The sequence below is a fragment of the Ambystoma mexicanum genome, chromosome 4q, assembly GCF_040938575.1.
Source record: "Ambystoma mexicanum isolate Mex_15411 chromosome 4q, UKY_AmexF1_1, whole genome shotgun sequence".
Lineage (NCBI taxonomy): Eukaryota > Metazoa > Chordata > Amphibia > Caudata > Ambystomatidae > Ambystoma > Ambystoma mexicanum.
The window spans coordinates 1,060,642,025-1,060,668,574 of record NC_090928.1 but is presented as its reverse complement, the minus strand read 5'-3'; the positions used below and the strand labels follow the sequence as shown (position 1 = coordinate 1,060,668,574).

At 45.1% G+C, this 26,550-nt stretch overlaps 1 protein-coding gene across 4 annotated transcripts in view; it reads right to left on the bottom strand.

Moving 5' to 3' along the window:
* The window catches only part of MIA3 (MIA SH3 domain ER export factor 3), a 1,311,327-nt gene that overhangs the window by 442,324 nt on the left and 842,453 nt on the right, over positions 1-26,550 (bottom strand). For all 4 annotated transcript variants that reach the window (XM_069608611.1, XM_069608610.1, XM_069608608.1 and 1 more), the window contains exon 22: positions 7,297-7,332. In XM_069608611.1, coding sequence (XP_069464712.1) covers positions 7,297-7,332 — 36 coding nt within the window. The remainder of the gene's footprint in view (positions 1-7,296; positions 7,333-26,550) is intronic.

Genomic DNA, 26,550 nt, shown 5'->3' with positions numbered 1-26,550 from the left:
CAACTGGGCTCACTCATGAACTCTGAAGCAGGAGGCTCCTTGTTGCAGACAGGACTCCTCTTAAGATAAGTTTTGAGATGGATTTCTCAAATCTGGCCTAATGGACAGATTTCAGAAGGCATGGGGAACTCTGGAAGGTTAGCCAAACCCAATGGTAACCAGTGATTACATTGCAGTAAAAAATAAAGAGACAATAAATTAAGGGGTACAAAATTAAGTGTTGCCCACCAGAGTGACTAACATACTCCTACTCCATTGTCCTCGTTCCTGAATCCTGTATGGGCGTCCCTCGCTAGGGACGGGAAAGGAACTTTTTTTTCACCAGAAAAATAACACTTTCCCTTTAAATGTATAAGCGTGCTGGGGAGAGGCCCTGGGAGCATGTGCTGCCCTAACCCCAGCAATTAGTACCACACCTCAGTCCCTTTTGAGGCGTCGGCTGTATTGAACTATTCAACCTCGCTCTTTTTATTTAGGGGGGTGGAGGGTGGATGGTGGGACTTATGGAGGAACGGGGACTATGGACTAGGAGTTACTCCTACGTCCCGTCCCCTTTCCTCTATCCTGTATGGGTGACTATAACTGATGAAAACGCCCTGGGAGGAGAGCTTGATACTCTATGCAAATAGGCTATGAAGGGCAGCCTGCCCAAAACAGCGTCAGTCCTGGTGCTGGTATCCAAACAGTAGTGCTTGCAGAAGGCCAATGGAGTGGCCCATGTTGCAGCTCTTCTAATTACTTGCCACGGGTTGTGATGCTGGAAGGCAACAGCAGCTGCCTTGGCTCTTCCAGCGTGAGCCTGAATGCCCATAGGATACTCTGCACTGAGCCCTGTATGCCTCATGGATGGTGGCAGTCATCCATCTGGTTATTGAGGCCTTGGACGCTTACTGCATAGGCCTTGAGCCTCCAAATGTGACTAATAAGGCGTCGGTCTTGCGAAAGGCCTTGGTCCTGTCGAGATAGAATTTTAAAGTTCTTGTGACATCTAGACAGTGGAGAGCCTTCTCAGCCTCTTCCTTGGGATTTGGAAAGAAAGTGGGGAACACAATCTCTTCGTTAATGTAGACCACTTTTGGTAGGAATTTGGGGTGCATGAGGAGCACAACCTTGTCCTGATGAAAGATAGTGTAGGGCCCGGAAGCCAGCAGAGCCTGAATCTCGCAAACACTACGAGCTGAAGTAAGCCTGACTAGTAGCGTGACTAGTTTGATGTCCTCTGTGGCCATGGGCTCGAATGGTTTGTGCGCAAGGGTGCTAAGAACGTTAAGATACCAGACTGGACGCAGGCGCTCGATAGGTGGGTAGAGTCTGACGAATCCCACTAGATGCCTCTTCACCACTGGACTATTCGAGGAAAATGTGAACCTGTCCGAGTTCCTGTATGAGCCAACATGTAGGCATGTTATGCAGGTGTCTACCTGGACCCCTGATCTGGCTAAGTATGCCTAAAATGACAACACCTGGTCAGGATTGCAGGATAGCGGATACATACAGTTTTCCGTGGACCAAAAGCAGAACCTGGTCCATTTGCTCTTGTACTGCTTTCTAATAGCTTGACTCCTGGCTCCCTGGATGATTTCTAGGTTGTCTTGGGACACCTGGGGATGTTGGAGTCACCTGCTCAGGTACCAGGCTGCTAAGGCTGGCTTCTCCGGGCAAGGGTGAATCACCCCCCCCCCAGCCCCCCTTCTGGACCAAGAGCAGGCACTCTCGGAGCTGGAAAGGGACTTCTGGTTGGGCTGACAGCTGCCACAGGTCTGAGAATCGAGGCCTGGCCGGCCACTGCGGCGCTATGAGGATTGTCTGATCTTGCAAACAACCTTGTGGATGAGCTGGGTAAGAGGAAAAGCGTATGCCCACATCCCATCCCAGGGGGATCTGCTGCGCCCCGTTGCCCATCAGGAGGTGATCTGCTGACAAGTGCGGTTGCTCTCTGTCGCAAATGGGTCTATGATAGGGTGACCCCACATGCTGAAAATCTCCTGAAGGACTCTCGTGTTCAGCTGCCATTCGTAATTGGTGGCGTCCATCCGACTCAGTCGATCCGCCACGAGGTTCAATTCTCCCAACAGATGGACCGCTGAGATCCAGATGTCCTGCTCGATTGTCCACTCCCAGATGCTGAGGGCCAGTCTGCATAGAAGGTGGGGGAATGTGGTGCCTGCCTGCTTGTTTATGTAATACATGCAGGTAGAGTTGTCTGTCAGAATGCCAACTGTAGTGCTCCCGATTAAGGACAGGAATGCCTTGACTGCAAGCCAAATGGCCATCATTTCCAGCAAATTGATGTGGTTTTGCTGGATGGTCCTGGACCAAAGACCATGTACTGAGTCAGCACACAGGGTAGCACCCCACCCCTTGAGTGAGGAGTCCATAGTCATAGTTTGATCTGTGGGGTGGGCGGTCTGGATGGCCTGCCCACCATAAGGTTCAAATCCTGCCTCCACCACATGAGGTCCTGCTGTAGGAACAAATGTATAGTGACCGGGGCTCCTTGAGGACCAGACTCCTGATCTCAGGATGCCGAACAATGAAACTGCAGCCTCCTCATTCGCAGCATGGTGTAAGGGATAGCCAGGAGGCATGCCACCAGTATTCCCAGCAGGTGCTGCTCCCACAAGGCCACAGTTGCTGTTCTGCTGAGGAAGTGAGCAACGGAAGCTTTGATCGCCACTGCCACCTTCTCCCCCGTGGGGAACACCCTCTGCTTCCGAGTGTCCCACAGCAGCCCCAGAAACACCAAAGTTTGTGTAGGGCAGAGATGCGACTTCTTGAAGTTCATTTAGAACCCCAGTTTGTTGAGAGTAGTAATGAGTCTGGTCGTTGAGTACCTGACCTGCTCCGGGGACTCCCCTCTGACCAACCGGTCGTTGAAGTATGGAAACACATGGGAGGCCCTCCGACCTGAGCAGGGCCACCACTGTGTTCCTCTGTGCTGAGTTCAAGCCGAACGGCAGTGTTAGGCAGAATTGAATGCAGTACCCTCTGGGACCACTACACACAATAAGAACTACAGGTGTTAGCCAAACCAACCTTTGGTATAAGTCTGTACCACACAATTGTTGGTAGCGAGCTGAGCAGCCAGGCTTATCTCAAGAGTGAACGTGAGCAGTACAAGTAATTACACAGAGGACTTTCAATCACAGTGGTTCAAGTAGACACTTCTACTCAAGGTTTCTTGGTAAAACACTTATTAATTTATTACACAATCCTTTAGAAAACATTTCACTAGAAGGAGAAAACTTATTATAAACCAATACACTACAATACAAAACTAAGATTTTGAGACAGTTTGAGCTCCCCTGAAATAGGAGCCAAATGGCAGTTCAGCTACTTAGAAGGGAGCGACAAGGTAAGTAGAATAGATCACATATACTTATTAGAAAGTGCAAATAGTTTGAGTTCACCAGAGGAGTTCAATTCAAGTCAATAGGCCAGGCCAAAGTCAATGGGCTAGTGTTTTGGATAGGAAAGAGCAGTTCTGGTATCAAACGGTAAAGTCTTTGCAAAGGTTCTCAGAAGTAGTTTAGGCAAAAAAGTATCATTTGTTGGGTCACAAGCTGAATAGGCCTGTAAGTTGGGAAAGTTTTACAAACTTTCATCGCGGGAGTGGCGTTCTACCAATCAGGCTGGTACAGTACCTTAGCCTGAAGAAACAGTTGGTTCCTGGCAGTTCCTGCAGATCTCACTGTTCCGGAGCCTCAGTCGTGGGGACAAGAGGGAGGACATCGGGGGACTCCTGCACTGCATGGGATCGTCGAAAAAGCAAACAAGATGGAGATGGAGTCACACCAGTTCTAGTAGCTGTAGATTCAAGCACACAAGCTGGTATCCCGCTCCCTGGATAATCCTAAACAGCCTTGAGAATGGTGTCCAGATGGCTTACGAGTTGATTGGTCCCACAAACTCAAAGGAAGAACTCATCCTTGAAGGGGTTCCTCTGTCGAGATGAACTTGGCAATTCGGACCTGCAGCAGGGCTTCACCGGGCAAACGGTCCAGGAGTTGCAGCAGCCGTCCTCTTCCAGCTGTTCTTTGGTTCTTTCATTCCCGTGGTCGACTCTGCTTTCCAGTCCAAGAGACTCGCCTTTTAAACAGTTTTCTCCCTTTCATTCCAGCCTAGCTGTCACTCCCCCAGCAGGGTGGCTGGCCTTGCCGGACAGTCAGCCAGCCATTCACGCCAGAGTGCATTTGGGTCTCCTAGGAGACTAAGCACAGGGAGTTTCAGGCACCTCCCTCACTTCCTGACCACCCCAGAAACTCAGTCCTGAGGCCCGCCAAAGGCACACGGACAAGGGACTAAACCTGGTTTGGCATGCAGAGACAAGCACTAGAAGGACCTTTCCAAAAAGAAACAGCGAAAAAAGAAGACCGGGACCTGTTTAAAGAAAGGGGCTTAAGGCACCATCTTGAAAAACATGGCTCCTGTGATTTTTAGCTACGTGTTCGCAGTCGGGAAAAATCATGGTAGTTTGTTGTAAAACCACTGCCACCAGCCTTTTCAATAAGAAAGGGTAGCATTTGACTGCTAAATGAGTAGTTAGACACAGGGGATACAAAGTAACCCCTCCAGCACTCCATTGTAAGATGGTGTGTGCTGGGTCTAGGAATTTGGACAGATTAGTAAAGTCAATTTCACTTTACATTCTCTGGGAAACAGTAGTTTATCCCAGAAAAGGTATCTAAACCTTTGGGAAGTCTAAAAAACATCTCTGTGTTACTGCACTGAGGGTGCTGTGTAACACACGTGAAAAGATGATGACTATGGAGTTATCTAAAACTCCATAATCAATGAACACAAGTGAAAAACGCACATCAAAATACATGAGAGTGGGAAAAAAGGCTCACACTCTTTCCAGGTAAAAAAATCAAGTCCTCAAAAATCCAGCAAAGTTGCTGGGGTTCTCTAAGGTGAAGGGAATTAGCACATTTATAGAGAGAGAATTCTCCCTAACAGACCACTACCAACTCGATGGTAGGTGATTTTTCCTGCACCACCTGGGGATTCTTTAGGCAGGTTGGTCGCCTTTTCTTGCGCCTTAGGTTTCTCAGGCTTCTGCCGCAGCTTAGCTGCATTGGCCGACTTCCTCTTTGAGGAGGAGCTGGATCGATGACTGGAGATGGAGGCAGATGGCGAGGTTGAACTCTGCCAGCCCACTGCAGGACCCGCTTGCGCAGCAGCACCAACGCAAACAGACTTGCAGTGCTTAGCCACGTCTTGGGGCCCCCACGGAGGGAGCGCCCTCAAAGGACTCAGAAGCCCGCTCCTCAGACCAGCCAGTCCTGGGTGAGGCATGCCCCTGCTGAGCCACGCCGCTAGTCTACTGTGACGATCTTTCATGGTTCACTTGCTACAAACACGTACCGCAGTCCGCAGCTGGAACAGAGCTTGAAAATGGAGCTTCCCTCTCTCTTCTCTTCCGACATGGCCCCGATTGCGGAGTAGTCCCAACGGCCTTCTGGAACTTTTGACAAACACTCGACGATCCTTGCCCTTGAGGGGTGCCGAAATTCACTGACAAATGGATCCCCGCTTGTCGGCTGATGTAGAGGAAGAGCACACGGGATCTGTTTGACAAAAATAGGACGTTTTACTTGAAAAAGCATGAAAAAAAGTAGAATAGCTCACAGAGCAAAACTCGAGGACACCCAACACTTCAACGTGCGGTAAAAATCTGAAGATGGCTGCCAGAGGAGGGGCTTAGGGAGAGGCCAGTCATTGGCTGGGGGAAGTATGACCCAGAGTGCAGTGATTGGATTAGAGGTGAAAGACTTTTTGTAAGTGAAAGGGAAACTTATTTCTTTTACTGAGCATTCCCGCCCTGACAACAGGGAATATTCATGAGCATGTGAATCCATGCCAGACCCCATGCTGGAGAAACCAAGTACTGGACCCTGCACCTAAGGTATAGCGGGCCTGCCCGGATGATCTTGGGTAGTTTTGGCCACAAAACCTCTGCCAGTTGCTAAAGGAACCTCTTTGGTTAGGTTTATCTGTAATTTGGTCTAACGTTTTAAGTTTTTTTGTGCATTTTTTGCAGTGTCTAGAACATCGCCTACTGCTTTACTGAATAAGACATTGGGCATCACTACAAGTTGGGCAGTGTGGTTTAAATGCAGCGGTACTACTATATACTGCTGCATTACCGCACCGACCAACGTTAGTTGGAGTATTCGCTGCCAGCCATGAGCTGGAGGCAAATCCCCCTTGTTTTCCTGCCAAAGTCCGGCGGAACTACCCAGCTGAATATGTCCCATTGAGTCCTGAGGACTCAAAATAAATAGGCATTTACACTGCCACCGGTAATCCGGCGGTAATACCGTCGGGCCAAATGGTCATAACGGTAATACAGTTTGGTGGCCTGGACTACGGTCCCCGAGGACGTTCAACCTACCAGCGCTTTGAGGTAATACCAATGATATATAGGGTGCTATATAAATGCCAAATAACATAACGTGTGTCTTTTAATCAGAGTACTGTCAGCAATTATTCTTCCAGGAGTTTCTGCAGCATTAAATGTATTCTCGATAACCATGTTGGAGGTTTGTTTACCTTCTGTTGGTGTTTTTGAACATTTCTGACCTTAGGGGCTCATGAACGCCAATAACAGGATCTTCCATGTAAGCCCATTGTGCTCTATTAAAGCTTGCCTTAGAGCTGTATTATTAGCTATTTGCATTTGGTAAGCTGCAGATAATGCCACTTTTTTCCCTATGGCATACATCTTTTTACTTTCCTTGTCAGGAGGTGCTTCTGACGTGGCTAGGGGTGTGACAGCCCTTTTACGGGTAGTAGTGACAGCTAGTGAAACAGGTTTAAGGTGCCCTTTTATGAACAGAGGGTTAGTTGGCACTGGCTTAAAAAGATTTTCAATGCGAGGATTACCAGCTTTAGTTAGGGCTGTTATGGAAAGGGATGGTGTCAATCTCTTCGCCAGATTGCAATAAAGGAATGTACTGTCCAATTAGCTTTTTCTCATTGAGAAAATGAACAAAATCTGTGTCTTCTTTAGAATCATGGGTTTCAATTTAAAAATATTCTGCCATCTTTTTAAGGAGGTTGTTATGGGTGAGGATATGGGCTCATCAATTATGTCTGGGATGGGACAGTAAAGCAATCAAGCTCAGAGTCCCACGTTACGCACCACTGCTAATGACATGCTAACCCCGACAGACAATAAGCTTGCACAGCTCAAACTGAAAAGACAACATACTTTCTACAGTACATAGCGTCAAGCAATGTAATGAGAACATAAGCAGCTTGTGCCTATAAAAACAACAACAATAAACTTACCCAATTGTCATGGGCCTTCTTCTCGTGTCCAGCAATCTTAAAAGAAATACACAGATGTAACAAATGCAAGGAAGATGGGCAGAAAATGCTTTAAGATTACATTCCTGCAATAAACATGAAACAATAACGTACACCTATAAACACATTTGTGGGGAACATGAAAGAAGTTATTTACCAGTAACAGTATTTTTGCATCTTGATATCAATTCTCGATTCACAAGCTTTGCAGAGTCATGAAAAAATAATTTAAGCTTCATCAAAACTAACTTTTTTCTCCAAATATGTTCGGTTTTCAGTTTTTCGAAAAGGTTGAATTAATAACAGATTGATCGGCAGATTTTGGCCTACAGGGTGGTCCAGAAAATGTTTTACTTTTACTGTACCCTTACATGCAATAACCATTGTCACTGAACATGGGTGTTACATACATTTTAAAGCACACTCATTCAAGACCTCATAGTAGAGTCTTGCTCAAAACCACAAAGGAGTGAGGTATCAAAATGATTTACTAATGTAGGCTGCAGTGCTGATGTGTTACTAGGTGGCAAAGGAAAGCTATCTTTCTTTGGAATTAGTTAAAGATTCTATATCACAGATTGCTTTCCCCACAGCTAACATTTCAGTAAAATGTGTAAGGTTGTTGCATCTACGATGGCAGTGAAAGCAAGTCTGAATACTTTTTAGGGTTTAGGCGAAAATATTGGGCATGCATATTACTTCCATTTGGAAACGTTAGGTCAGAAAGTCATTTCTACTTCTTTTGCTGACTTTGTCCCTTTGATTTTCAAATGCTATCTTACTTTTGCTGACAGAGAGACCAGACCGCTAGTGAAGCATCAATTAAGAGTGCAACTGTATTGTTGTGCTGCAGTCCTGTCGACAAAGGTACCATCATAACCTACAAATAAATGGGTAGACTTTTCTAATGTGCCTTGTCTGAGAGACATGGTAGCTAAGGGCCTGCAGGGATCCAGCCGATGGAATCTCTCCTCCATCTTGGAGGGATAAGTCACAGGGAAAAAACAGGGTGATGGATCTTCTAAGACCTACAATACTGACACATATGTAGGGGCGCAAACGGATCACCTGCAAGAAACATCAGAACGAAGTTCAAATCCCATGCAGGGACAAACTGGTGTGGGGGAAATTGGTTACACAAACCAAGCAAAAAACTGTAGCACATTAAAGAAAGTGATTTGCTCAGGGGTCCTTTTAAAGACCGAAATGGCTATGAGGTATTCCTTCACAATGCCAAAAGCAGGAAAGGCACCTACAGTAGATGCTAGAAAAATCAAAGGGTACATACCAGTTCTTACAATATAACCTATTCAGAAGCAAAGTATTAAGATTTCTATAATTTGGCCTGGTGTACAGATTTTAGGAGGCCACCCTAGTTATGATGAACATGGAGCTCTGAGAAGTTAGCCAACACACAATCAAGGTACGTGGATGAGCAGTCAAGTCTCAGGAGAGTGCGGGTGGGGTCAGGGCCCTCATGTTCTCACAATTTAATTTAGACAGTTATAAAAATATAGTAATTTATTTGAGGCCTTATAAACACAATGAAAAATAATATTTTATTTATAAAGCGCACAAGTTGACCCTGGGGCATATAGGTGGTAAACACACCAACCATTTACAAAACAAAATCCCCAAAATCACATTACAACTAAAAACATATATTATCTAAAATAATTCTAACATTAGAAGTAGAAGGGCAGTTCCGCAAAGTTGTAAAGCGTCTAAGGAACGTAGGTAGATTACTCTGCCTGGTTGAATACTTATTGACCTTTTCACAATTGACCTCTGGAGAATTTACCTAATTTAGAAGGTCAATTAGGACATATATGCGGGTGGAACCCCCCCACAGCCCCCACCCAATCCAAAACCCCCTGCAACCCCCACCCAATCCCCTTATATTATTTATAATCCAAAACAAACCCAATACATATATAAAATAACCAAAATAATGTGAAGGTCGATTGTGCAGAAGGTCAATTAGGACCACTATAATTAGGTAAATTGTGCAAAAGGTCAATTGTAAAAGGTCAATTTGGGTAATACCCCCTGCCCATATCCTACTATGACACAATCAACATTGTTGTAGTAGTTCATTCCTTGATTCGTGTCCTCTGTAGGAATCTCAGATGCTGTAATCTAATACATCCGGACCCCGTTCTTGATATAAACCAGTGAAACACCTTATTTCTTAGAGATTGTCGCAATTCCCACTGTACAGGTCTGTTAACACCAGTCAATATAAAATGTCTATGGTCCAATTGTCGCTCGCTCTTGTGACAACTTTCCCCTCTTCCTCACACCACTCACTGCAATTTTCACTCTCTAGCTAGTCCTTGAACCTTTTTCACTCCTTTTGCAGGTTAGAAATTAAGTCTGGATTTCTTCTTTTTATTTATACACTCCCTTTGGTTAGTCTTGAATCACCAGCATGCTCGGCTTCTTATTATAAATCACCTTCTCCGTCGATGTAGCTTTGATGGTCATGAGTGTCAGTGCCCCGGGTTAATATAGGCTTCGATTTCATAGCAGGCACTACTTTAGTTGCCAACTTTGATAGACTAGCAGGTAGTATTATCACACAACAAAAAATCTACACAATCACCATAAATTCACTTAATAATCATCAGCTAAGAAACAATCAAGTAAAGATGAGTAAGTTGCATGCAGTAAACGATGGGAACCAATCAAAAGAACAATAGCATTACGTGATATTTCAAAACCATAAAATGAATGGGGCCTTGTGCCCAAAAATCAAAGGATTTCTCACCAGTATGTGTTTTCTTTAGAAATTATGCATTAGGCTTGTGGTAGTGGTTAGTTTCAAAACTCTTAAGAGTTCTACAATAATTGTCCAACAAAAAGGTAAGCATTCTCCTTTCTGTTCTCCTTTCTTTCAGAACCAAGGCTAACCCAGGGGCAGGATACCCAACCCACGTGCGATGAATAAATGTGAGTGGAATGGAGATAGGCGACAAAGGGACTTGTTCACAATGTTATCCTATGGAAGACAGGGGGCACGGGGACAGGCACACTGATGTTGCTTACCCGCCTGACTCTGGTTTTCCCATATGTCTTTGTGGATCATCTGGGGGCTCAATCTTTCGCTGTTGGTTCCAGTGAGAGGTGGCCAGAAGTTGTAGTTGGAATTGGTTATTTATAACGCACTTAATACCCAGAGGTTTCTAAGCGCGGACCCAGGGATCGAACCTGTGTTGCTCCACGTCGTCTTGTTTCCCAGGCAATCGCGTTGCCCCTAGGCTATCCTCCCGAGACACTTGTGGGTTCGAGGATTTTTCCGGTCGATTACTAATACAAGATGCAACTATTGTCGTGTCGGAGTGCAGAATCCAATGATGCAAGCCTCCTTCAGACACTTCTCTGGCTAGAGGAATGTGTGTTCCAGCGACAATCACATTTTGCAGGCGACGACAGGCATTATTCCAGTCAAAGTCACGGCAGGTGCCTCAAGACAGGTTCCTGTGTAAGTGGGAAGCTGAAATTCATGGAGAAGGCGACTTGTGGCACAAGCTGGTGAATACCAAAGTTCCAGACTTCAATTTGGAACAGCAACAGTTCTGGTGAGGTAGTCCACAAGGGACCAGCCAGTCCACTGGGCAGTCCAGGGACACTTCTGAAAGCTCAGAAGGGCTTGATCCTCGTCATCCAGACTAGTTGGTCCCACTAGTCCACGGGCTGAAGCACCGCTGTGTGCAATGTTAAAAATACAAGAATTCAAAAGGAAAACAATATTTCTTAGTACTGATAGTCTGAAGAACAGATCAGATTCCCCATAACATTTGAGAAAAAAGGCAAGGCATGTGAAGCTGAAGACTTAACTTGCCTTCAAGAAGTCAGGACAGGATCCAAAAACGAGCAAAAAGAATGGGGTTCCATTGGTAACTATGGAGGGAAAGTTGCAAAAAGAAAATCTTTCTCAACACTCATGCCCCCAACCCCAAAACGAGGCACAGGGGACAGCCCATCAGCATTACAATGTTGGGCACCTGGCCTTTGCTCAATGGTGAGTGTTGTATAAAGCTAAACCTTTGTATGCTTTGTTGTATATAAAGCTAAACCTTTGTATGCTTTCTTGTTGCTATGGTTTTCAGCTGTGTTTATGCAAAGCACATCTGTAATTCCAGAATGGATTTATGCATACTGTGCCATTCTGGAATGATGTGTGCTTGGAGATGTTTACTCTGGAGTGAAGTCAGTTATACCCTGATGCTGCCTGTGTTGGGGGTCTTAAGTGAGTTACTGAAACTGTTCCAAATAAACTGGCTTTCACTTACCATGTTTGTGGCTTCTTTACAATGGCGACGAGGATGGGATGTCTGTAGTGATCCCTGCAGAAGCCAAGACCCCCAACAGTGACTGGAAGTGGAGTTTGGCAGGAGCTGTCAGCAAGAGCAGCCACCATCCAGGAGGAATTGGCAGGAGCTATCAGCAGGAAGCTGGAAGATGGAAGCTGCCTGAAAGTGGATGTGGCGCTGAATCAAGCCCAGCTGAATGCGGATGTGGCGCTGAATTGAGAAAGGATACTGAAACCTCGCCCAGGGCCCCCTGTGGGAAGGCGAATTAGGGGTGTATGACAAAGGGCAACACCGCTTAGAGAAGGTGCTTCCTCTGGCCCCCCCAAAGGAGGAGATATTTTTGTGGTGGTGACTGGACAAGCATAGCCAAAATAGAGTGACTATGTATGGCAACATTTGACGATATTCTAAGAATCACCATTTGACATCTTGAAAGCAAAATTGTTTTTGTTGTGTCATATACTTTGAACGCATATTAACCTGTTATTTTACGCATTGTGTTACGTAGCATTTAGAGGTTATAAATATGGCCCTGTCTGGAGTCCCCGGTCCGCAAGTATTTATGCTCACACCAGGTCCGCCAAAAATTAAGTGGGCCCCGTGGAAGAAGGGATTCCTACATTATGTTAAAGCTACGTGTGGGAATGGAATGTCTGTAGAACGTAAAGTAGCGATGTTAATGCATTTTCTGGGGTATGAAGGTCAGAGGATATATGACACAGTTCCTGATATTTCCGAATTAGATTCAGAAGAGGGAACAAATGATTTTGACCTGGCATTGACCAAACTTGATAGGCATTTTGAGTCAAAAACTAGCACGGTATTGGAGCGATATCATTTTGGCATGAGATGTCAACATGAAGGAGCAACTGTTGAACACTATATAACTGCTTTGAGACATTTATCCCTCAATTGTAAGTTTGGTGGTGGATTAGAGGAACACATGAGAGATCAATTTATGATTCACTGCTCTAATGATAAAATACGGGAAGGACGATCCAAACTTAGAGGCGGTCATTAGTATAGCGAAGAGAATTGAGCACACATTACAGTATGTAGCAAAGCTGTCCCTCAAGGAAAATAAATCGGCACCAAGTGTTGAGGTACTAAGAGTTGGAGATAAGAAGGGAGGGTGCCAAAAGGAAAAGAAAAAACATAGAACCAAGCCCAATAAACATGAGAATACCCAAGCCAAAGGTGGGGGTGGTGAGCAGAATAATAGGCGGTTTCAAAAGGACGCCGCTCAATTTAATGTGAAAAAGGAAGATAGGTTATGTTTTCGCTGTGGGAGCTCACGACATTTGTCTACATCTCCCATTTGCCCTGGGAGGCGAGTGAATTGTGGTTTATGTAAGAAGTGGGGGCACTTCGAGAATTGTTGTAAAAACTATCGAATTGGAGGTGGAAGGGGACCCTTCCTGATTGAAGAATATGACGGTGTATCTTCTGAAGAAGCTGATGTTTGAGAATTAAATAGTTACCGTTCACATGGTAAAGTGTTCAGGTTCTGATGAGTGCGAGCATCCATCAGCATGGATAGAGGTAAATGGTCATATGGTTAAAATGCTTGCTGACTCCTGCTCCAAAATCACATTAATGTCTAAAACTGTTTTTGAGAATGTAATTGGAGGTGACGTCAGATTTTTGATTCCTTCAGATAAAATGCCTGGCGGATATAACGGAGACAAAATAGAAATTCTGGGGTGCTATGAGACAGAATTCAAATTCAAAGGGAGGTTCACACGTGGGAAAATATATGTTACCAAAAGAGGTGAGACCTTGTTAGGTTGGAAGGAACAAAGGGGATTGGGAATCAAGTTGGATCCTAATAGTGAAGAGCAAGTCCTCAATGTGGTTAATTCTTCTGAGGTTAATAGTGCCAAAACAAAATGTGAAATGGTGACTAGATATCCTGAGGTATTGTCATGATCTCTGCTTCCAAAAGGTCAGGGTTTTCCCAACTCCCTTGGAAGCAGATCCATAACCCAGGTTCCGAGTGCCAACCAGTCCCAATTGGGACCTTTTGGACCCAGTCCTGGCGCCAGTGGCACCAGGCTCATAAATATGCCCAGTCCCAGCGCTGGAAGCGCCAGGCTCATAATGCTTGGGTGGACTTACCTGCAGCAGACCATGCTGCTTACTTGCCTGCCAGTTGAGCCTCTGATCCTCTTCTGTTTGGAACTACTTTTCCTGTTGGGTGAGGCAGGAGCCACTCCCTAGATTCAGAACACTGGAACTCTTCTGGAAAGCAGGAACTCTTTTCTTACCTAGGCGTGGCTGTGGAAGGAGACACCTAAGCACTACAGGAGGCTATTTAAACCACACCCGATGGATGAATCTTGCTTTGCGTTATTCTGCATCCTCTGCAGCAGAACGCTCATCGTGTCTTCTGCATCTGATCCTGGGCCTAAGGAAAAAGGCTTACCATCCTGAAACCAGTCTTCAGCAACACCTATAAAGACAAGAAAGAACAGGTTAGCATTACGGTCTTCAGTGACAGCTCTTCACTTACCTGGTCCATCGGCTGTCACCAACGCCTCGCGCTGCATTCCGGCATCTGAAAGACAAAGGCTTACCTACTCTTCCCACGCTCCGGAGGCCTTCGGCGCTGCATCCCGCATCTGAAAGACAAAACAAGGTGCGTTTAAAGACATTGGGGAACTTTAATACTCACGTGCCATTACTCCTTTCCACATCTAAGCCAGTGGGTATTCCGGCACCCTGCAGCCGCTCCGAACATGTACCTGCAAAATAAAAAGACAGTTAGAGCGCATCGTGAAGCAGGCAACAAGCGCTTACTTACGTGCTTCCAGGCGCTTCTATTCATCACACGGGCTCCATCTTCAACTCACTTCAGCCCGTCATCCGCCATCGCCGGAACCCTGCAAAACAAGAAACATCATTACTAAAGACTTTAAAGACATTAGAATTACTCGAAACTTACCGTTCGTGCAGTAAACGACGGACAGCAGTCCTCTGAAGTCAAGAGGCCTGCTCCCCTTATCCAGTGAAGAAACTGGTTACAGCACCCTGCCCCGAGGCAGATGGAGAGCACGGCATTCACTTACCTAAGGTGAGAGCGTTAACCTTTGGGGTTCTACAGGAGAAGAGAAAGGAAAGAAGAGAGAGACATTCAATAACCCAGTTCCTTAATCCCATATTTTCTATCTGCAGACATCTTACCCTTCGAGTCAGACATACAGTGCACAGAGGTCCAGCCCAAAGAGCCAGCCGTGTGTTACACATCACCTTTGAAGATACGGTATACGCCCAGTCAAGACCGGCGCCTCTACGGGAATCAGGTGAGCGTTACAGGTATTTTGTAACAGAGTGGGGTGTCTCAAAGGGATGGTGCACAAGATTGAGGTGAAAGAAGGAAGCAATCATGTTGCGTCCAAGCTCAGACCGCTGCCCCCGTCTATGCGGAATGCTGTGCGTGAGGAATTAATGAAATTGGAAAGAGAAGGAATTATTGAGCCAGCTAGGGCTGTGGAGTGGATATCTCCTGTGGTGGTGGTAAAGAAAAGCAATGGGGATTTGAGGGTATGCATTGATTTGAGGGAGCTTAATCGGTGTGTGGTAGCAGATCGCCATCCTCTTCCCAATATGGGGGAGTTATTAAGTAGGATAGGGAGTGCAAAATATTTTGCAAAGCTTGACATGGCGTGTGCGTATAATCAGATAAGTTTAGATGAGTCACGCAAATTGACTGCTTTCATCACTTATGAGGGAATATATCAATTCAAGCGCATGCCATTTGGGCTGGTGTCAGCGTCTTCCGTATTCCAAAAGGTTATGGACAAATTGTTGAAGGATGTCGGCGATGTATGGTGCTTTCAGGACGATGTCCTGATATGTGGGAAGGACGAGAGCGAGTTAAAAACAAGACTGGATTTAGTTCTCAAGATCTTTAAAGCAAATGGAATAACTTTGCGTGGCGAAAAATGTGTATTTCTGACTCAAGCGGTTGATTATCTAGGTCATTAATTTTCTGAGCAGGGACTCAAACCAAAAAGGAATTTAGTTGAGTCCATTTTGAAAACACAGCCACCAAAGAATAAGGCTGAGTTGAGATCATTTCTAGGTACTATTGAGTTCTATCATAGGTTTGTTGAGAACTATGCAGATTCTATAACTAAATTGAGGGCATTAAGGAAGGGTGCTGCGTTTGAATGGAGCAAGGAATGTGAAAAAGAATGTTTGATACTAGGAAGAAAACCATTCTGGCCGTGGATGCCAGTGAGACAGGTATAGGTGTGGTGATGTTGCAGCCAGATGTTGATGGTACGGAGATGATTGTAATGCATGCATCCCGCATGTTAAGAGGTGCAGAATTGAACTATTCCGTGTTGGAAAAGGAAGCCCTGGCGTGCCATTGGGGCATTGAAAAGATGAAAAATTTTGTCTGGGGTCAAGAGTTTACCTTGAGAACAGATCACAAACCCCTTAAGGCGATTTAAGAAACTAAAGGCCTCGACAAGGTAGTTGCTGGTAAATAGAATGTGCAAGCTGATTACGCTTCGAGAGTGAAGTTGGAGAATGATGCTGGTGAAAAAGGAAGTAATGTATATGGTGAACATGAAATGGTTTTTGCAACTGTGGAGGGTATAATTCAGAAACAAGAGTGGATTCAAGTGTTAAGGGCCAATGAAATGTGGAAGCGGATTATGGTATTTGTGGCGGATGGGTGGCCAGAGAAAAGGCTACTATCAGGTGAAGAGAGGGCTATGTGGGAAGTAAGGAATGAACTATCCGTAAAAGGAGAGCTGTTGTACAGATGGGACAAGTTGGTGGTTCCAGGCAGTCTGCGGAGGAAATTGATTGATTGTGCCCATCAGGGACATATTGGCATTTGTAAAACGAAAGAAGTAATAAAAGCCGATTACTGGTGGCCAGGAATTGATCGCGAAATTGAGAAAGTGGTTGGTGCGTGCAGTGACTGTACCAAATCAGGGAAGAACGTGATAGCTGTGTCCCAACCAAAGGGTAAAACTACCATTCCTGATGGTGTGTGGCAAGATTTGTCCATGGATGTTCTAGGTCCCACAGACATGGGTGCAAGTAGAGGTAGGTTCATTTTGGTGATGGTTGATACCTTTTCGAGATGGACAGAGTTTAAGATCCTGAGGGAAGTCACGTGTCAACGCATAATTGAATTCATGGAGGATGTGTTTGAAAGGGAGGGTTTGCCCAGGAGCATTCTCACGGATAATGGTCCGCAATTCATGGGAAAACTATTTTTGGAGTATCTGTACAAGTGTGGAATCAAACACAAAAAGACTCCTTTGTATTGTCCCCAAGCAAACGGTATGGTTGAGAGAGTAAATCGAAGTATTATGGATGCTATTCGTGGAGATAATGCATGTGGTCTTGACAAAAAGGTTGCAGTAAGAGACAGGCTGTATGCTTTGAGGATGGCTCCGCGAGTAGAAACAGGGATTAGCTCATTTGAACTTATGAGGGCGCAAAAGGCAAATACCTGTGTTGCGCCAGCTTGGTTGGGCAGGGCGAGAGCGTCAGATGCGGTTGTGGATGATGTAAAGAAAGGGATGGAAGCCCGAAAAAACAAGTGGGTGGAAAGAGTCAATATGAAGCACCCAAGGAGAAAAACCGTGGTCAAAGCTGGAGATTGGGTACGGATAAGGAAGGCTGTTGTTACCAAGAAAGGGGAACCGTTATACACAGAGCCGGTTAGGGTTACACGAGTCTTCAAAAACGCTGTGTGTGTAGAAAGTGGTCAAGTCTGGTCTTTGTCCAGAATCGCGAAAGTAAAATGATGTAAGTATATATCTGTTCAGTGGGTACATATCCCACAATAAAGACATTTATTTCATAAGGGAGGGGGATGTGTTGTATAAAGCTAAACCTTTGTATGCTTTCTTGTTGCTATGGTTTTCAGCTGTGTTTATGCCAAGCACATCATCTGTAATTCCAGAATGGATTTATGCCTACTGTGCCATTCTGGAATGATGTGTGCTTGGAGATGTTTACCCTGGATGCTGCCTGTGTTGGGGGTCTTAAGTGAGTTACTGAAGCTGTTCCAAATAAACTGGCTTTCACTTACCAAGTTTGTGGCTTCTTTACAGTGAGGTCAAACCCTTGAAGACCTATGGACCACCTGAGCTACTTGCGACGCCCCCCCACCTTCTTGTTTCATTAGCCACTTTACGGGCTTATGGTCAGTCTGCACTGTGACGTGAGTCCCAAAAAGGGAGGGTCTCAGCTTCCATAAGGCCCACAAAATAGCAAAGCACTCCTTCTCGACAGTCGCCCACCTGAGCTCTCGGTCCTTATGTTGGCAACTAATAAAATACATATGATGTTCCCTGCTTTTGTCATCTAACACTGAGAACAGCACCTATCTCAGTTTTAGAGCTATTTGTCTGGACAATAAAAGATATTTGGTAATCAGGTGCCCTGAGAACAGGTGCCTGACAAAGGGAATCTTTCAGGCCATGGAAGTCCTTTGCACACCCATAGACAAGAAACTATCTTGGGTTTCTTTGAAGTAGTGAGAGTTGTCAGGGCAGCCGCTATGGTACTGTTAGGAATGATTTCTCTTTTTACAACTTTCACTAAATAGTTTCTTTGGACCCACTTCCATTTTGCTCTGCTTTTTACCCTGTTCTGACTTCAGCTCCTTGCCTTTTGCTCATGGTTATGGGGAAACTGATCATTCCTTCAGACTATCAGTACTGGGAAACAATTTGACTTTGGTTACTTGTTAACATTGCACACAGCATCTTACATGGCTGTGCAATGGGGATACTATTGTATTCCATCAACAAAACAAGTAAATTATAAGTTACCTACAGAGACTCCTTTCTGGGAAGAAACATTGTGGCACCTTTGACCTTTGGGCAAAAGGCCCCTTTTCTTCATAGGGTTTGCGCTGCTTATGTTAGTGAATTAACTTGTGACTTTGTTCAATCATTAATGCATTTAACCTACTTACTCGCAAGCTGATTAAGTAAATTGTAATGCATTTATGAACCTTTGATGAATGTATAGATTTGCATCAGCATTTTGTGCAATATTACCTGTTAGTTTCATTTTTCAGTGTATGACGAATGCCTACAATAAATAACTTTTTTTATTTACTTGTATTTAATCATAAAAAGATTTTTACAAGAGTGCATTCCAATCTGAATGAAGTCCTTCCATATTTTGTTTGATAAATGATGCAAGCCTTGCAATTCGATTCGTTGATGGTGCGATCAGACCCCAGCTTCCGGTGTCGCTTTTATTCTTTCCAAGGCCAGGTTTAGAAGTTTTGCAGCAGCCGTGTGCCATCAAGTCTTTTCTCCTGTTATCAGGCGCTTCCACCAGATATCTTCATTCCCCGCGAAGGAGGTGGCCGTCAAAGTGGAGAAATAGGCGATCCTGGCCTGATGAAGAGCCTGACAACGCATCAGTAGATGTTTTATCGATTCAATGTCCTCGGGATTTGCACAGAGTCTACAAGTTTTTTTTCTCCAAGCCTCCTCTGATAGCTAAGATTTCTCTGGTCGGTAAAACATTTAGGCGAGCTTTTAGAAGAGTTCTCATCAGTAGTTTGTCAGAGTATTTTTTACAGTACACCATCGGTTCTTTCAATTTGTTAGTGTTCATTGGAAGGTGTGCTAGAAGTTTGTACGATGATGCTACATCAGTCGTGTTGATCCAGTCCCAGCATTCTAGTTTTGTTTTTATCCTAGTTGGGTTTTCCTTCAGTTCTTCTTCGGTACACACTATTAGCTGTAATTTTTGTTTTTGGTCGCCAGCCCACTGGTTCATAGTCCGATTGAAACCTTTTTCCAGTTCTGTTGCCATTATTTGATAGATTTCGAGACTTGAATAATTTTCCTGTATAGCTGAAGAGAGCTATGGTCCACTACTGCCTTTAGAGACAGAAGGCCAAGTTCTCGCCTGATCGGAGCGATCGGGGTCGAGTTAGGTAGACCCAGGACAGCTCTCCATATATGACCTTCCAGTTTTTGCCAGAGTAAGGGAGGGATTGAAGGTAAGGCGTCCATGCCATAAGTCAGTGACGGCACAATTTTAGCTTTGTAGTAGTTTATAGCTGGTTGGAGTGAGAACTTTCCGTATTTTCGGTCAACCAATCTCAGCTGTGTTGTCAGATTTTTGGTTTTCGACCATAAGATAGCTTGCATGCTGCCAGATTTCTTCGAGCTGTCCAACTGTACTCCCAAATATTTGAAGGAGTCCACCACTTCAATTTGTGTCTCGTTGAGATGCCACTGAAAACCTTCTTTTTTTTTGATGGCCGTTTTTTGTAAAATCATTATCTTTGTTTTGGATTTGTTAATCTCCAGGTTGTTTTCCTGTATGTACGATGACAAATTATCCAGTTGACGTTGGAGGCCCACCTGGGTAAGGTCGAGTAGAATTAAGTCGTCCGCATACAACAGTCTCGGGATTGTTGTTGAACATTTTTATATTTGCCTGTCTAAATTGAATTATTGTGTACTTCATTGTGTGGACTCATTGAGGGCTCCTGACCACACTCTCCCGAGAACAGCCTTGACTGCACTCCATTCCTACCTTGATTCGGTGTTGGCTAGCCTCTCGGAGTTCCTGTTCACTATAACTAGGGTGGCCTCTTAAAATCTGTCGACCAGGCCAGAGTGTAGAAATCCATCTCAACAGTGTGCCATGGACGTCCTGTAATACCCAGTGAGACCTAGAAAAGCTCTCACCTGGGTTTGGGATGTGGGAGTTGCCCTGTGTACAGCTTGTAGTGTACTGGGTAGAGGCTGAATCATGCCCCCACCAACCTCATATCCAAGGTTGGTTCCTGAACCTTGATCAATCTGCCACTTGGTAGCCTTTATGGACCAGAGGGCCTGCTGAAGAGCCTGTAACACAATACAGAGGTGTTGCACAATATGTAGGGCTTGGTAGAAAAGAGTCATCTTCTGGCAACTTTCCCTCCATTGTTTTGATGGACCCACAATCTATTTGCTTTGTTTTTTAACCAGTTCTGACTTTTTGTGGGGAAGTAAAGCCTTCAGCCTCACTTGACCAGCCTTTTGACCATTTTTTGATTGTAAGGGAGAATTCTCATAAATGTGCTAATTCCCTTCACCTTAGAGACCCCCAGCAACTTTGCTGGATTTTGAGGACTTTTACCTGGAGAGAGTATGAGCCTTTATTCCCACTCGCTCATGTATTTTGATGTGTGTTTTACTCTTGTGTTCTTTGATTATGGAGTTTTAGACAACTCCATAGGCATCATCTTTTCATTTGTGTCACACAGCGCACTCAGTGCAGTGACACAGGGAAGCCTTTTAGGCTGTCCCAAGGTTTAAATATCTTCTCTGGGATAAACTACTGTTTCGCAGAGAGAGTAAAGTGAAATTGACTTTACTAGTCTTTCCAAATTCCCTGACCCAGCACACCCTATCTTACAATAGAGTGCTGGCGGGGTTACCTAGTTTCCCCTATGTCTAGAAACTCATCTAGCAGTGAAATGCTATCCTTTCCTCTCGAAAGGGCTGGTGGCAGCGGTTTTACAACCAACTACCATGATTTTTCCCGACCGCGAACACCAGTAGGTAAAAATCGCGGGAGCCATGTTTTTCAAGATGGCATCTGAGCTCCCTCTGTAAAAACAGGTTGCGATCATCTTTTTTCGCCATTTCTTTTTGTAAAGGTCCTTCTAGAGTTTGTCTCTGCGCGACAAACCAGGTTTGGTCCCTTTGTTCCTACGCCTCTGGCGGGCTTCAGGACTGAAGACCGCCTCTGGCAGGCTTCAGGACTGAAGACCGCCTCTGGCGTCCGAGTGTCTGGGGTGGGTAGGAAGTGAGTGAGGTGCCCGAAACTCCCTTTACTTATTCTCCTAGGAGACCCAAATGCACTCTGGCGTGATTGGCTGGCTGACTGTCCGGCAAGGACAGCCACCCTGATGGGTGAGTGACAGCTAGGCTGGAATGAATGGGAGAGAATTGAATAAAAGGTGACTCTCTTGGCTTGGAAGACAGAGTCGACCACTGGAACAAAAAAAGACGAGCTTGAAGAGGACGGCTGCAGCAACTCCTGGACCGTTGGTTTGCCCGGTGAAGCCCTGCTGCAGGTCCGAATCGCCAAGTTCACCTCGACAGAGAAGCCCCCACAAGAACGACTTCTCCCTTTGAGTTGGTGGGACCAATCAACTCGTAAGCCACCTGGGCACCATTCTCGGAGCTGGTTGTATTTTCCTCAGAGTGCTGCAGGAAACCGAATAACCAGGGAGAAGGACGTCAGCTTGTGTGCTTGACTACAGCTACTGGAATTGTAGATTTGCCATTTGCCAGCTTTTTGACCTATCCCAGTGCAGGGTAGGAGTCCCCCGACGTCCTCCCTCTTGTCCGCATGACTGAGGCTCAGGGACAGCGAGGTCTGAAGGAACTGACAGGAACAGAAGTCTTCAGCTGCATCTTTTTCTTCATTATAAGGTACTGTGAAAAACCGATCAAGAGAACTTGCCTCTCACTGCAAAAGTGTGTGAAACCTTTGCAACTTGCAGGCCTGATCAGCTTGTGACTGAACTTATGATTCTTCTTTTCGCAAACTACGCCTGAGAACCTTTACAGAGACACTACAGTTTTACTTACCAGAACCGTTTTATCCTATTCAAGACTTTAGCCCATTGAATTTGGCCTAGCCCATTTAATTTTATTGACTCTGCTGGTGAACTCAAAGTACCTGCACGGTCTAAGAATATGTGTGAACTTTCTTTGTGAGATTTTTATTAACCTATGCCTTTTTTCTCCTACTTCAAAGTAGTCTGAATGCCATTTTGCTCCTCCTTCAAAGTAGTTTAAATGCCTCAGAAACTTATGGTTTAGTACTGATGTATATTTGTGTATAATATTTAGTTGCCTCCTTCTAGTGAATGTTTTCTAACTGACTGTGAAATAAATGAATAAGTGTTTTACCAATAAACCTTGAGTGTAAGAGTTTATTTGAATACTTGTGATTGTAGACATCTGTGTAACATCCTTACAGCTCACATTCCCTCTAGAGATAAGGCTGGCAACGCTAACAAAACTGTGTAGTACAGACTTATACCAAAGGTTGGTTTTGCTTAAACCTGTAGTCCTAGTTGTGTGTAGTGGTCCCCAAGGGAACTGCATACAAACTTTGCCTAACAGTTATGAGAAAACTGATCAGTCCTTCAGACTATCAGTGCTGGGAAACTATGTTTCCCTTTTGTGACTTAATATTGCACACATCATTTTACAATGCAGTGTGTTAGGGAGCATTGTCATTTCTGTGCTAATTCCCTTCAACCTTAGAGACCCCCAGCGCTTTTGCTGGATTTAGGACTTTTTAACCCGAGTGTGACCTTTTTTCTGGCCCTAATGTGTTTTTACCTGATTTGGATTGTGTGTTCTCACTGTTTTTGGAGTCTGACAAACTCCATAGGCATCTGCCTTTTGTATGGTGACACACAGCACCTTCAGTGAAGTGTCAATACTAATCCTAAGGTTAAAATACCTTTTCTTGTGTGAACTACAGTTTCCAAGAATAATTAAGTGAAATTGACTTTACTTACCTTTTCTCTGTGTAGGTCCAGCAAACTATCTTATGTGGAGTGTTAGCGGGTTACCTAGGGTATACAGTCTTTTTACTGAAAAATGTTTCAGAGACTTTTTGCATCTACATTCTTTTATTGAAATGGTTTTTCATCGAAAGGACTGTTAATTGAATTTGTTTTCATTGAATTTGTGTGTACTAATTGTATTTCATAATGTGTTAACATTCTTTTATGTTCATCTTCTCTAGACTCTTCAACTGCTCCTCTCTACTCTTCGGTCTCCACTCCTCCCATCTCAAAACTATCTACCACTCCGCTATCCGCGTGCTTTGTCTCCTCTCTCCTCATGATCACATCTCTTCTTCTGTCGCCTCTATAAGCTGGCTCTCCTCCCACTTCCTTCACAAATTCAACTTCCTCTCTCTTGTCTTTAAATCCCTCTATGGTCTCCCCCACCTTACCTTCCTCTCTCCTCACCTTCCACTCTCCCCCCCGTCTACTTCGTTCTGCTGAGCTCTTCCTTCTCACCTCTCCTCATCTGTGCCCCATCCCGCCTCAGATCTTTTCAACTTCTCGGCCCTTTCCACTGGAACAGTCTTCCCCCTCCCCATATGCTCCATCTCCCCTACACCTCCTTCCGCACTTCTCTCAAGTCTTACCACCTCCATCTCCATCATAATACCTGAGCTATCTCTTTCACGTTGGTCCTACACCGCTTCCTACACTTTTACTAACTCCCCCACATTGTTCCCGTTCCAGTCATGTCATACCTTAATGTTCATGTAAATTGTTGTAAGTGCTGTATTCTGATAGTTGTTTTATTGTTGCTTATGCTTGTTATGTATTATGTTGTCCTCATGTAAAGCGCTTTGGATTTAAGCGCTATATAAATCCTAATAAAATAGAAATACAAAATTTTAACAACATTTTTTATTAATGTTTGGGGTGTTTGTAAGGGTTCAAAACTGGGTAAAAAATGGGATGCAATCTAGTTCGGCACTGGACAGCTCCCTCTCACTTTATGCTTGTTCGCGGGCGCTGTCCAGTGCTGAAATAACTTGCTGACACTAAAAAAAGTCAGAGGGAGCTGTCCAGTGCTATAATAGGTTGTTACTAAATGCAATCTAGTTCCGCACTGTGGGATGTATTGACCCACTCCGCTATGCTATGCTATGCGGCATCACCCTGCCAGTTATGGGAAAGAAACAGCTACAATGGCGGTAAAACCCTTGTGCGCGCCAAAATCCTACAAAAACCGTGTGCTTCAGCACACAAAAAGAGGGATGCACAACCTGCAACCCATGGTACATGTGCGGTGGACTAGCGCACACCCTGCAGAAATGTGCCAGTGGGCTCCCTGACCAGCAAACAGAGTGCAGAGAGAGAAGCAGCACTTTGCAAGTGAAACCCCAAAATGTGCCCACACATGAAAGTTGCTTGTTGCTAAAAACTCCAAAATGCCTATAACAAAACACTGCTCAAAATTCAAAATCTTACCTGGTGCTAAAATTCACGTATCCAAAGAAACATTGTGAAACATACAAAGTCTGTGAACTGACAGCCTATGCCAAAATCTGGGTGCAGTACCCGGGGATACCTGAATGACAGCTGTCAGATGTGTATTGATGAAACTTTAAAAGTGACCTTAAACTAAAAAGTCTGCTGGATTAGCAAACATAAAAAGGATTGTTGCCAAAAAGGAATACAGATTTTAGTTGTGTTTTTGATCCCACAGATTTTAAGGCCAAGAAAGAAATGTATTTATGTTTGATGCAACAAATGTGGTTTTTGCTGGATTTAAGAAGTTAATTAGGTTGGCTAAGTCACAAGAACTGGAAAATCAGGTTTCTCCCAGAAGGAGGCCCTTCCTCTGAGCAGAAACTCACTGGGAGGTGTTATGTCACGGTCCATACCCCGAAACATCAGGTGCAGACCAACATGCCCAGGGCTTTGGGTTCCATGGGGGCCTTAAAGGCCCCAAAGGGCCGCACAGGGGCCTCCTGGCCTCGGTCCTGATGCCGCTGGCGCCAGGCTCATACTGCCATCACCAACATGACAAGTTTCAAACCCAGTGAAGCACGTGTAAACCAATCTGAAGCGGGCTGAAGGGACTACTTGCCTAAGGAACTATTTGCTTGGGTGTGGTTGCTGGGACCACTTTTTCCTAAGGACTACTTTCTGAAGACTATATAAGCCACGCCCTTTGTACAGAACAAGCTTCGCGTTATTCTGCACTTCTGCAGTATAGCGCTCACCGTGTCTGCAAACTCCAGGCCAGTCTTCAGCTACGCCCGTCCAGTTGTCTCGAGCTACCTGCAAGGAAAAAGAGAGAAAAGAGAGCAGAACAAGACACTTACCTGATTTTCCATCTCAGTATTCCTGGAGTCTGTTAATGCCGAGCTGCAAGGGAGAGGACACCAGGTTAGCTGCGCAGACCACGCACGCTACATCGCTATTCAGCGCAACGCTAATACTTACCAAAAGCCTGCTCAGTGCAGCGGTCCATCGGAGCACCATCACGCGATCGCCGTCCATCATCGAATCGCCGCTCCGGAGCTGCCACATCTGTAGAAACATAAAAGAAGACATCAGGTTAGCCGCACAGTGAGGAAAGCCTCTTTTAGACTTAAAAACTTGCGGAACGCCGCTACTCACCCGGAGACAGCAATTCTTTGCGGACATGCACTACAACTTCACGCAAACTCTGTTCTGGAGATTCCACACCTGCAGAATGCAAAGAACAGCAGGTTAGTTGTGCAGAGAACAAAACAGTGGGGAAAGACTTTCACATAGCGCTGGCGCAAAACTTACCTTTGGAAGGCAGCTACCATTCCTGAAAAGGACCTCGGCTCCATATTAAGCACAAGGGGAATACCTGTAGGAAGGGGCACAGGAATTGACTTACAACTTGAACTCTTAAGTAATCCATACCATTAGAAAGGGACTTACCTATTGAGTGACAGTTGTTTGGAACTCTGCAGGATCAGTGAAGTAACTAGATCCTAGAACTACTACGCACCCCTGCATAGAGACGCAGGACAGAGAGCCCGCCATTCACAATACAAAGGTGAGACATAGCAGAGGGGTGCAAGAGGAGGTCACTGGAAGCAGGAGTTGTCCTCGTCCTTATGGTTGGGTAACATTTGATTTAACATTTTTAGGCAAACCTGCTTTCGTGACGAAGTCAGAGGGGGGCACAAGGAACCACTCATCACCAGAACGTCCAGCTCCGTTCGACACCCACGTGGAGATCAGGTGAGCATAACATGTTAATTGCGGGTTAGAAAGAATCTAGTCTACAGAAAGCGAAGGAACGACAGAGCTTCAGCCCAGGAAACTGGAGGTGTGAAGGGGGTCGTAAATGGCTTCTGGGAAGGCACAAACAAGGAGGGGGATGCC